This window comes from Muntiacus reevesi, chromosome X (assembly GCF_963930625.1).
Source record: "Muntiacus reevesi chromosome X, mMunRee1.1, whole genome shotgun sequence".
Classification (NCBI taxonomy): domain Eukaryota; kingdom Metazoa; phylum Chordata; class Mammalia; order Artiodactyla; family Cervidae; genus Muntiacus; species Muntiacus reevesi.
Window position 1 is genome coordinate 49,013,556 of NC_089271.1, and position 13,084 is coordinate 49,026,639.

At 43.4% G+C, this 13,084-nt stretch overlaps 1 protein-coding gene across 1 annotated transcript in view; it reads left to right on the forward strand.

Moving 5' to 3' along the window:
* Positions 1–13,084, forward strand: part of ITIH6 (inter-alpha-trypsin inhibitor heavy chain family member 6) — a 37,420-nt gene that overhangs the window by 2,061 nt on the left and 22,275 nt on the right. Inside the window, 5 exon segments of the mRNA XM_065916725.1 lie at positions 1,553–1,635; positions 1,637–1,720; positions 6,354–6,464; positions 7,744–7,923; positions 10,065–10,245. Coding sequence (XP_065772797.1) covers positions 1,553–1,635; positions 1,637–1,720; positions 6,354–6,464; positions 7,744–7,923; positions 10,065–10,245 — 639 coding nt within the window.

Here is a 13,084-nt window from a genome sequence, read left to right on the forward strand (position 1 = left end):
TCTAAAGTCTTGCTACTCAAAGTAAAATTCATGGAGAAGGAGCACCAACATCACCTGGGAGTTTGTTACAAAGTCAAAATCTCAGTCTTCACTCTAGACTGGCTAAATAAGAATCTGCATTTTAAAAAGATACAAGATTTTGCACAACAAAGGAAACTATAAGCAAGGTGAAAAGACAGCCCTCAGATTGGGAGAAAATAATAGCAAACGAAGCAACAAAGGACTAATCTCAAAAATATACAAGCAACTCCTGAAGCTCAATTCCAGAAAAATAAATGACCCAATCAAAAAATGGGCCAAAGAACTAAACAGACATTTCTCCAAAGAAGACATTCAGATGGCTAACAAACACATGAAAAGATGCTCAACATCACTTATCATCAGAGAAATGCAAATCAAAACCACAATGAGGTACCATTACACGCCAGTCAGGATGGCTGCTATCCAAAAGTCTACAAGCAATAAATGCTGGAGAGGGTGTGGAGAAAAGGGAACCCTCTTACACTGTTGGTGGGAATGCAAACTAGTACAGCCACTATGGAGAACAGGGTAGAGATTCCTTAAAAACCTGGAAATAGAATTGCCATATGACCCAGCAATCCCACTTCTGGGCATACACACTGAGGAAACCAGATCTGAAAGAGACACGTGCACCCCAGTGTTCATCGCAGCACTGTTTATAATAGCCAGGACATGGAAGCAACCTAGATGCCCATCAGCAGATGAATGGATAAGGAAGCTGTGGTACATATACACCATGGGATATTCCTCAGCCATTAAAAAGAATTCATTTGAATCAGTTCTAATGAGATGGATGAAACTGGAGCCTATTATACAAAGTGAAGTAAGCCAGGAAGATAAAGAACATTACAGCATACTAACACATATATATGGAATTTAGAAAGATGGTAATGATAACAGCATACTAACACATATATATGGAATTTAGAAAGATGGTAATGATATGCAAAACAGAAAAGAGACACAGATATATAGAACAGACTTTTGGACTCTATGGGAGAAGGCGAGGGTGGGATGATCTGAGAGAATAGCATCGAAACATGTATATTATCTATAGTGAAATAGATCACCAGCCCAGGTTGGATGCATGAGACAAGTGCTCGGGCCTGGTGCACTGGGAAGACTCAGAGGGATTGGGTAGAGAGGGAGGTGGGAGGGGGGATCGGGATGGGGAATACATGTAAATCCATGGCTGATTCATGTCAATGTATGACAAAACCCACTACAATATTGTAAAGTAATTAGCCTCCAACTAATAAAAATAAATGAAAAATAAATAAATAAAATAAAAAGATAGAAGAAATTCATGTGCACATTACAAGTGGAGGAGAACTTGTCCCTTGATTTGTGATCTTCTGTGAGTCTTCGGTTCTGAGACTTCTTAAAACTCACTCAAATATTTGGCAGGTCCACAAAATGAATGACAGAGTGTGTTTTCTCTCTTCTCTGGGCCTCAGTCCTCAGTTTCTAAACCTGTACCTTCAGTCTTGCCCAGGAGCCCTGGGCCAAGGATAGAGTCTATCTAACCCAGCTTCCTGTTTTCCCTCCGCTATTGATGAAAAGCTATCCCATGCATTCTACCATGGTTTCCCACTATGCTCACAGCTTGGTCACCTCTGTTCAGGCCCCATGCCGAGGCCCATGAAGCCATCTTTGACCTGGATCTGCCTCACTTTGCTTTTATCTCCAATTTTACCATGTAAATCTGCTTCCAAAATCACTGTTTTATTCATATGTGCAAACATTTATTCGTTCTTTTGTTCATTCTTTCAGCAAACATAGTGATAAAGAGCATGCACTCTTGAGTTTGAATCCTGGTTCTGCCAGCTATTAAACTCAGGACAAGTGATGTCACTTATCAGCATCTAATTTTACATATCCATAAAATGGGGATAAGATTGAACCCACTTGTGAGGATTAAATTTACTAATATATAAGAAAATATATGCTAAAATTAGTGGCAGGCAGATAATATGTCATTGATAATATTTGTTTGATTATTTTTTGAACCAAACACTTCTTGAGGCTGACTATGTGACTTACACTGGGCTTGGTATTATGGAAAAAGGAAGATTAATTGCAGTGGTCCTGCTTCCAAAGAGTTCACAATCTAATGGGGGAAATAAAAATGAAACAGATAATTTTAATAAAGTATGCTGGGAAGAAAGAGAAGCAAGAATGTGGAATAGCAGGAATGGTGAGGTCAACCAGGAGACAATGGTCAGTTTCCCTGACCCATACCAATGACAAAAATGACACCTAAACTGAGTTTTGAAACATGAGCTGTCATCAGGAAAACAGGGTGAGGGCAGGGCTGGGGAATCCATGCAAAAGGATCACGGGAACAAATGTTTCCTCATTAGGGGATCTGGAAGGCCTTCAGTGTCACTGGAGTGTAGGGCACAAGCAGTGGTAGAGCATAGTCAAAAATGAGACTGGAGAGGTAAGGAAGAACTATGTGGTAGAGGGCAGCTGAGTACCTGAGTACTTACTTGATGGTCTCCAAACCATCTTATCTGTTTGCAGACCCATCAGAAAAACTTGACCATGTACTTCCCAAGTATATATTATTTATTAATTTATATCATCTATAAATATACTACTCAGCAAATAGATTTATCTTGAAGCATACAAAAATATAAGGAGCTCGGAACAACATCCACATAAGAGCTGCTGAGGGCTAAAGCAATGCAGTGAGCTGCGATTTGAGAAATCATAAGGAGGGAGAAACAACCTGGTGCATACATGTGGGGAGTGAGTAAGTAAACATAGAGGGTGCCCACCTGATTCCAGCTTGTCTGACCTGATAGATGACAGTGCCTTCTTTGAGATGGTAAATGAGAGAGGAGGGGCAAATAAGAAGCTTACTGAGGCCTCACTGGCTTATAAAATACCTTGATATGAATTAGAAAATGGCTCTTGGCTTGTAACTCAGATTTAGCAGATGAGTGAGTTCAGCACAGGCATAGATTTGGCCTTTGCTCAGACCCCCTCATGAGAGGTGGGCTTTGTGCATAAAGAATCTATAAGCCTCTATCAACAGCAGCCCTAGGGCTTGAGTTTTGTCATCAGGAACCTCCTGGCCTTGGTGGACAGATGGCACTCCCCTAAAGAGAGGAAAGGTTGGAGGAGGTAGACAGTGTGCACCTGCCTAGGGAGTTTATGGGAAAAGAGCTGAGGTATTAAAGAGGGCTTCCTGGAAGCATGATTTCCAAATAGGTAAGATTGGAAGGAACCAGGATCACTGTACATGGATAATTCAGGAAAATCATAGGCAAAAAAGATGGCATGGGTTTGGCATATGAGGACTAACCAGGGAGGTTGCTGATCAAATGATGCAAGAGCCAAGCAGTCAGACAGAATGTGCATTTTTGCTCTACTAGAAAAATAAAAACAAAAAAACTCCAAAATATTTTTGTTAATTAAGCAAAGCAGGCTGGAGGAAATGCTCTTGGGTAGACTGCATGGAAAGTATGCTTGCTGGAGGCAGCACACACACAGAGGTTCCAGTGTGCTGCTGCCTGACTAGCTCCACCCTACACCCCCACAATCCACCAGGAGACCTTGGGGCAATGCCAGCTCAGCCCACCCCCGCATGAGCCTAGCCACAGCAATAGTCTGTTTCAGCTGTCTAGAAACACTTCCTGCCTGAGTGGTCTCTTCTGCAGGTTGCAAATGCTCCTCAAGTGTTCCTAGAAACTGCTGCTTTGGCCAAGTAAGTTCATTCCACCCCAACCACTTCCTGGTATGTGTGCATTAGTTTCTCCATTTGTAAAATAGAGGCTGTTGCTCATGCCTCTTACAGAATTACAGTAATATTTTTTAAGACACTGAACTATCTATCACTCCTCAAAAACCAGGTCTGACCCATCCCCACTTCAAGATTTATCTAGGACTCCCATTCTCCATATCAAGTCATCACTGCCATATGTATGAGCTCATTGATTCTGGTGTTCAAAGCTCTTTATTATCTAAGCCTACCCAACCACTCCAGACTTCTCTCCATAACTCCTTTTCCTACCTCTCTGCTCCATCCAAATCTAACAACTTTTTATTCCCTAAAACATGATCCCTGTATTTTCTTGCTGTCTGTGGGGAATGCCCATTCCAGAAATAATTGTTGAATGCCTACTATATGCCAGGCAGCATTTCAGGCACTGGGGATACAGCAATTAAGACAGACAAAATCCTTGTCCTCAAGGAGCTTACAGTCCAGTAGAGAAAACAAATGAGGGAAAAATAAGCAAAAAAATATATGTCAGTTTGTGAATGAGAAGTGCTACAAAGAAATAGAAAGTAGAGCAAGGGAGATAAAGAGAGGAAAGATGCTGTTTTAGCGATCAAGGATGTCTCTCTGAGGAAATGACATTTGAACAAAGACATAAAACAAGAAAGAGTATAAGATTTGTGAATATCTAGAGGAAGAGTGTTCCAAGCAAAGGCTTTTAAACAGGAGTGTGCTGAAAAAAATTCCAAGAAACAGCAAGGAGGCCTTTGTGGCTGAAGAGGAATGAAAATGGAAAGAGTAGGAAGAGATAGAGATATGGAGGTGACAGTAAGCCAGAAAGCATAGGGCCATGGAGGTCCTGAGAGGACTTTGGTTTTTACTCTGAGTTGAGACAAGAGCCACAGAGAGTTTTGAACAAAGAAGGGACATGGCCTGACTTAAGATTTAATAGGATCTGTCTAATTGCTGTGAAGAGAACAGATAATAAGGCAGCAAGACTTTAAAGAGGGAGGCCAGTTAGTATAAATACTGCATTTATCCAAGCAAGAAAGGGCTTCCCTGGTGGCTCAGAGGTAAAGAATCCACCTGCACTGCAGGAGACTTGGGTTCAATCTCTGGGTCTAGATGATCCCTGGAGGAGGAAATGGCAACCCACTCCAGTATTAGTGACTGAGCACACACGCAAGTATTCTTGCCTGGGAAATCCCATGGACAGAGGAGCCTGGCAAGCTACAGTCCATGGGGTCACAAAAGATTTGGATACGACTTAGCAACTAAACAACAACAACAAAACAAGAAATGTTGGTAGTTTAAACTAGAGTAGTAACTGTGAGAGTAGTGAGAAGTAGATTGCTGATGTATCTAAAGATATGGCCAAAATTCCCTGATGGATTAGGAGTGGAGCATGAGAGGAAGAAGGGAGTCAAGCATGACTCTAAGATTTTCAGTGGAACAACTATTTCCTGAGATAAGGAAAACCAGGGGAGGAGTGGAATTGGGAGGTAGGGGAGATACAAGGAACTCAGTTTGGGATACCTTAAGCTTTAGGTGCTTATTGGAAATGCTAGTGAAATGTAAAATAAACAGTATATAGGTCTGGATTTCAGAAGAAAGGTCCATACTAGAGATACAGATTTGGGAGTCATCTGTGTACAAATGATATTTAAAGCCATGGTACTAGATGACCTCACCTACAGAGTGACTGGAGAAAGAACAGAGGAGAGGAAGGGGGAGTCTACAACAGCCCCTCAGAGTGTCCCAAATATTTAGACTCAAGAAGAGAAGGAGCCAATAAAGGAGACTGAAAAGTTGCCATCTGTGCAAATCTTCCTTGATTTGACCTCCCAAACAACCAAGGCTGTCTCCTCTAGGACCTTTTCTGGAAGACTTGGGCTAAGGTACTCCTTCCCTTCTTTGAACTCCATTATATTTCACTACCTTCCTTAGAGCAACAGGAAAAATGTGGGTGAAACAAGTCTGAGTATCTCACCAGTCTCTGAGCCCACTAAGGTCAAGGTCAAGCCCCCTAAAGTCAAGGTCAAACTTAGATGCCTTTGCAGTAATTTGCATTCCGCTTTCACAATTTTTACAGCCTGTGATACCCACTGTATTATTTACTTAATACAGCTTCTTTAAATAGATACACTTCTTAATATTACTTGTTAGGCTTATTCTAAGCAACAATATCTATGATCTCATGTGTTCAACATGCTAGTTATATTTTTAATACACATTATAGTAAATATATGGCAACTAAAACAAAAATGTTCAGTTGTATCCCACCTAAAACTATTTTATGCGCCAAAACAGCGAAATTCATTCAACACTTTGGAAAACATAAAGTCCTAAAACCAATTCCACCACATACCAACTGTGTGGTCTCTATTTCCCCACCTGACAAATGGAGACAATGATAACTGCTTCACCTGGTTTTATCTCCCTCTCCTCTCCTCTCCTACTCTGGCTTCATGGTTCTATTTTGCTCTTTTTCTCTCCCCACTCCCCATTTTCCTCCTCTGCCTTCTTTGTATATCTCTCTTTATGTCTCTGACCATCTCTTTTTTCCTTTGTTTCTGTCTGTCCTTCCTCTTTTCTGCTCCATTGGGACCGTCAACAATAAAGTCTACATTGCAGAAGTCGAAAAGAAGGACCAGGCAAAGAAAATCTATGAAGAAGCCCATCAGCAAGGAAAAATAGCCGCTCATGTAGGCATCAGGTAAGGCTCCATTCAGTCTGAAACATGACAGTTTCATCTTAAATGTGTGATCAGGGGCTTACACATGGTCTCACTTGGCCTCAATCTCTGCCTCTGTAAAGTGGGGACAAGGATCTCTACTTCATAGGATTACATGAAGATGATGAGAGTTAATGAATATCAAAACCTATAAGACAGTAAGTGTTCAATAAATGGGTGTTTTTTCCCCACTTTCACCTTCCTCCCGCCAGCAGGATATGGCTTATTTAAGAATTGGCATCTTCCAGTAAAGTTATGTTCAAGTGAGATTTCTCTAAATCAAATCCTGTTTTCTAACTGAGTTCTATTCTGCTGGCAGAAATCTATTGTCTTCCTTCAGGGTTTCCTCTCAGCCTCCAAAAGAGCTTAACCAAGGACAGAATAGGTTTGGCTATTGAATACTGAGGAGTCAATGCCATATAAATAAGTTTAATCTAAAGCATGGGGGAGGGATGAGTGTGAGGAGTTATTTGAAGAGCAAGAGGTATTGCATATGGAATATTACTCAGCCATTAAAAATAATACATTTGAATCAGTTCTAATGAGGTGGGTGAAACTGGAGCCTATTACACAGAGTGAAGTAAGCCAGAAAGAAAAACACCAATACAGTATACTAATGCATATATACGGAATTTTGAAAGATGGTAATGATAACCCTGTATGTGAGACAGCAAGAGAGACACAGATGTATTAAACAGTTTTTTGAACTCTGTGGGAGAGGGAGAGGGCGAGGGCGGGATGATATGGGAGAATGGCATTGAAACATGTAAATTATCATATGTGAAACAAATCACCAGTCCAGGTTCGACACATGATACAGGATGCTCGGGGCTGGTGCACTGGAATGACCCAGAAGGATAGGATGGGGAGGGAGTTGGGAGGGGGGTTCAGGATGGGGAACACATGTACACCCATGGCAGATTCAAGTCAATGTATGGCAAAACCAATACAATGTTGTAAAGTAAAATAAATAAATAATTTAATTTTTAAAAAAGAGGTATTGTGTATAAATTGAAACCTCATTTTGTAAAACAAATCATTAGTCTTTTATTGTTTTATTGTACATTCAGATTGTCACTAACATAGTTTTGTTCTGGGTAAATTGCCTGTAATAAAATTTCTTAGGCAGAATATTTAAAGGGGTGAATGAGAGAGAAAGACAGTTTTCAAAGTAGGTAAATACTCACTGTGGGCGAGGGACTTAGTTGAACTAGAAGTCTGGTCAGTTCTATGGGGCCAGAGAGGGGGTCGGCAAATCTAGATCATCTAACAGCTCCCCTCACATTCATGAGATCCATTCTCTGGACCAGTACCAGCTGCTGTTGAGCTTGAGGTCTGGCCAATTGGTGAAAAGGCTGAGTGCAGAGGTTACAGTGCTGGAAAAGACAAGCATTGGATATGTTCATGTATCACCTCTGAGGACAACTTGCATGTGCACCAACACCACACAAGTGTGGGGGCAGCACTATGGGTCAACCATAATAGAGGCCTTTCCTGAAAAGGAACCTGCCCCTTTTCCATCTGCTTACCTCTGATACTACTTCTATCCTAGGTTCCTTTACCATTCAAGGAGTAGAGGGGATGTTTGAAGTTGAAGACAGTTTGGTTACAAACTTGGTCTCATCTGAACCAACTGTGTGAAATCATTTAAGTGTCATATATCCACACTGGTGACTTCCCTCCAAAATTGTAAAAAGTAGGGAAGGGGTTGCTGGATTGACTCCATGAAATGATATACTAACAATGCTAGGAGATTCAGAATGCACACTTACTTTCCTCCGGAATTACGACTTAGAATGGGAGGCAATGGGATGACAGTGTGAAGGACAGGCTGCCCCAGAGGATATCTCAGGCCCTATAGGCCGGAGAAACACTGAGGCTGCCAGCCTTGCTTCAAACTTCATCTTGAGGCATTTGAAGGCCACACTGGCTACAGCAGAATCGCTATATGAGCTGTCCAAATATGGATTCCTGGGACTCACCCTCCTGGAGTCTGCATGAGCAGGTTGGGAAGAGCCCAGGAATCTATTTTTATAACCCATTTCTGAGTGAGCTTGATGTCCAATCATATTGGAGAACCAGTGATCTGGGCTAGAGGCCTCCTCTGAGGGACGAGTGGACAGGCACAGAGAAATCATCCATGTTATGTGGCCACTCTCACTAAACTGTTTTGCTTCGAAGGTCCTACCTAATTTGACCCTGCTCACCCAGACAGACAGCATGGAATGCGGAGCGGGGAGACACAGACATAGACCAGGGTTCAAATCTCAGCTTTGACCTTCTGTGAAGGTGAGGCAGCAGGCAAATCGCTCACTGGCCCTCCTTCACTTGTGCCATCTGCACAATGAGCATGCACAATCTATGGCCCAGGACCACTGTGAGAATTTGAGAAAATTTCTCCCCGCAAATCACTGGTACCCAGTAATGAAGAACTAATGATAATTGTAATCCTTAGCATTATCAAGCACTTACTAAGATCCAAGTATGGTTCCAAATGCTTTACATAAATGATCTCACTGAATTTGCACCAACTTTATCTATGAAAGAGGAGCTATTATCCTTCCCATGCTACAGATGAGGAGTCTGAGGTGTAGAGAGTGTGAATAACTTGTCCAGGGGCCCACAGGCAGCAACTGAGTCCTTGCACTCTTTTTAAACCCTAAGCCATAAATGGAAGCTGCCTCCTCCACCCCTTCTCCTTAAGGGTTAAAACAGAGGGGAGAGCCAATCCTGTGGAGATCAAACAGAACAAAGACCTCTGAAAGGAAGGAAGCCAAGGGAATGTATGTAAGCAGGCGCCTCAGAGAGTATGGGGGCTCAGTTTGCCCCTAAGCTTCCTGACAGCTGTAGCAGGAAAGGGGGTGGGGAGCAGAATTCCCTAGTTTCCATGTTCGGGGAGGGGGGGGGCGGGGGGCGGGGCGGGAAAGTAGGCACAGAGGCATATCTAAACGGACATTTGTCTTGGACTGAAATTCCAGAAGAGTTGATCTTGTGGCCCGCTCAGCAAACATCCGGGACCATAAATTCATCTGTGATTTCACGAGGTGCTCAAAGGCTTCTTCACACACGTGATTCTGTGAGAGTCAAAAGGCAGAGGGGGGAAAAACACATGAAATTCTATCTAGAAGAGAACCTTGCTAGACTGTAAGTTCCCACAGCAGTAAGGGGTGTTGGGGGAGACAGAGGCCCTGTCTGTGTATCTGTCTCTCTGTGCAACACACACCCCAGGGTTTCTCCGGGAGGAGATCCAGGCTCATGAGGACATGAGACTCCTCCAGAGCCTGGGCTCCAGGATGGATGGCAAATGAGCCAGGCTGAAGTTGTGAGTGATAGCCAGACTGCCAGAGCCTGGGAGCTGAGTGGGGGCTGGGTCTGTCAGGCTGGACTTGCTTGGAAGAGGCAGAGTAGAGGGAGCTGATTATAGGTTTGGGAGAAGCATGTGGTATTTGGGCAGGTGGGGTGGGAGCGTTGCAGGCAAAAGGAGCAGCAGGTGGTGCAGAGCTCACTTCTCACCCTCCCTAGATATTGCCCCTTTTGATGTCCCTTTACTTGGCTTTCTGCCTGATGAACTCTTCATACCATCACCCATGCCGGTGAGGCTGACTCTCTCCCATCCACCAGGATTGAGAGGGGAGAGACCTGTGTCCGAATTACCTTCTGTCCAACACTGCAAGACAAGTCTGCCTTCTCCAGCTCAGGGATCATAGCCAACGCTGTGGTCCAGTATGATGTAGCATTGGAGGATATCATAGGAGACGTGCACGTGAGAGGGCCAGCAGAATGGAAAGTGGGCTCAGGAGTCAGGCAGTCCTGGGAAACAAGGCGCTGGCCTCCACGAGCTACTTGTTTGTTTCTCCCTGGGGATCAGTGAGGACTAGTGCACACAGACAAGATGGTGTGTAGCAACACAGGACTTCACAGCGGGGAGGCATATGTGCCCCAAAGGCTTAGAGACCAGGAACTTGAATTCAATAAACTGAACTGAACTCCAGGTAAACACACTCCTAAGTGAAGCAAGCCATAGCCCACTCCTAACCAGTCCTTTTAGGAAGGGAAATATTGGCCAGTGATTAGTCTCTCATACTTTCTGCAGCTCTGATACTCTCGTGTTCTCTTGGGCTTTCTGGATGTCTCTACATTTTAAAAAGCCTTTTAGCTTCACCTGAGCCGTTTGCCTAAACTGGGAGCCCTTAAATTCTGAGCTCATGCACTCACAAAAAAAATTGCCGAGGTCCCATCCTCTTCCAGAGGAGTAGAGGCTGATCCGGGACCCTTGTCTTGACAGCAATTGTGTGGCAGCCTGAGATGTCTGGTCCCAGCCTGCTTGTTCCACAGCGCCTCTCACTGCCTCCAGCACACAAACCATCCTGCAGCTGCCCCACACCATGACACACCACACACCATTGTCCCAAAGCACCTGAACCTGCCAAACATCTGTGCCTGAGTATGTGCTCCAACTATCTGCCACCTTGGGAATGTCTTCTCCTTCCCGTCTCCACTGGTGAGTGTCCTCCTCATCCTTGAAGATCGTGCTTCAGGGCCACTTCCATGGTGACCCCACCTCACTTACAATTCCTCTCTCTATTCTGGGCTAATATAGTGCTTTGGTCACACCTTTCTTCATACAGTTGCTTATTCATTCATTCATATGTGGACTCACCTCCACCAAGCAGGAAACCACCTCTAGCCGCATCCTGCCTGCACTGACTCCTGGAAATCAGGGCAAATTGGATGCAGCTCCTAGTCACTCTTTGGAATGTCCCATCCTGAGGTAGCCAGATACATAGAGTTGGAGCCATCATAAAAGGTGCTAAGTGCTGTGTATAAACCTGTGATGGGTTATGTATGGATACTGCTGAGGAGGGTTTCACGGGACTCTTCCTGATGAAGCTGGCCTTTAGGTCAGCATAGGAAAACTAACCAGAATTTACCTTGGCCTGGGCTGACAGGGTGAAGGGAATGACATGGGGAGAGAGGGGAATAGCATGTGCAGAGGCATAGAAGTGTGACAGAACCCTGTTATGTAGGGGAAAAAAAGAGAATTTGCCCTCTCAGAATAGGAACTGAGGGTGTCATGCTAGTAGAAAGCACCAGAGCCGTAACATGGTATTCTGGACTGTGAGTGTGTGTGTGTGTGTCTCTGTGTGTGTGTGTGTGTGGACATGCATATGTGTGTAAATTGAGCTGTTTGTCTGCTTTTTCATTCTTTACTCCTCTCAGCATTGCCTCAAGTAAAGTTGTGGATAGGACAGATGCAACCAGGCATTATAGTACAACTGATACTCCTTATAGAGTCAGCAAAGAGAGGCCCACAAGTTGACTATGGCTCAGATCATGAACTCCTTATTGCATAATTCAGATATATATTGATAAAAGTAGGGAAAACCACTAGACCATTCATGTATGGCCTAAATCAAATCCCTTACGATTATACAGTGGAAGTGACAAACAGATTTCAAGGGATTAGATCTGATAGACAAAGTGCCTGAAGAACTATGGACAGAGGTTCATGGCATTTTACAAGAGGCAGTGATCAAGGCCATCCCCAAGGAAAAGAAATGCAAAAAGGCAAAATGGTTGTCTGAGGAAACCTTGAAAATAGCTGAGAAAAGAAGAGAAGCTAAAGGCAAAGTAAAAAAGGAAACCTATACCCATCTGAATGCAATGTTCCAAAGATGAGCAAGGAGATATAAGAAAGCCTTCCTCAGTGATCAATGCAAAGAAATAGCAGAACCAATGGAATGGGAAAGACTAGAGATCTCTTCAAGAAAATTAGAGAAACCAAGGGAACATTTCATGCAAAGATGGGCTCAATAAAGGACAAAAACAGTATGGACCTAACAGAAGGAGATGATATTAAGAAGAGGTGGCAAGAATACACAGAACTATAAAAGAAAGACCTTCACGACCCAGATAATCACGATGGTATGATCACTCACCTAGAGCCAGACATCCTGGAATGTGAAGTCAAGTGGGCCTTAGGAAGCATCACTACAAACAAAGCTAGTGGAGGTGATGGAATTGCAATTGAGCTATTTCAAATCCTAAAAGATGATGCTGTGAAAGTGCTGCACTCAATATGCCAGCAAACTTGGAAAACGCAACAGTGGCCACAGGACTGGCAAAGATCAGTTTTCATTCCATTCCGAAAGAAAGGCAATGCCAAAGAATGCTCAAACTACTGCACAATTGCACTCATCTCACACGCTAGCAATGTAATGCTCAAAATTCTGCAAGCGAGGCTTCAACAGCATGTGAACTGAGAACTTCCAGATGTTCAAGCTGGAAAAGGTGTTCAAACTTCCAGATGTAAAGCTGCCTTTAGAAAAGGCAGAAGAACCAGAGATCAAATTGCCAACATCCCCTGGATGATAGAAAAAGCAAGAGACCTCCAGAAAAACATCTACTTTTGCTTTATTGACTACTCCAAAACCTTTGACTGTGTGGATCACAACAAAGTGTGGAAAATCCTTAAAGAGATGGGAATACCAGACCACCTTAGCTGCCTCCTGAGAAATCTGTACGCAGCTCAAGAAGCAACAGTTAGAACTAGACATGGAGCAACGGACTAGTTCCAAATGGGGAAAGGAGTATGCCAAGGC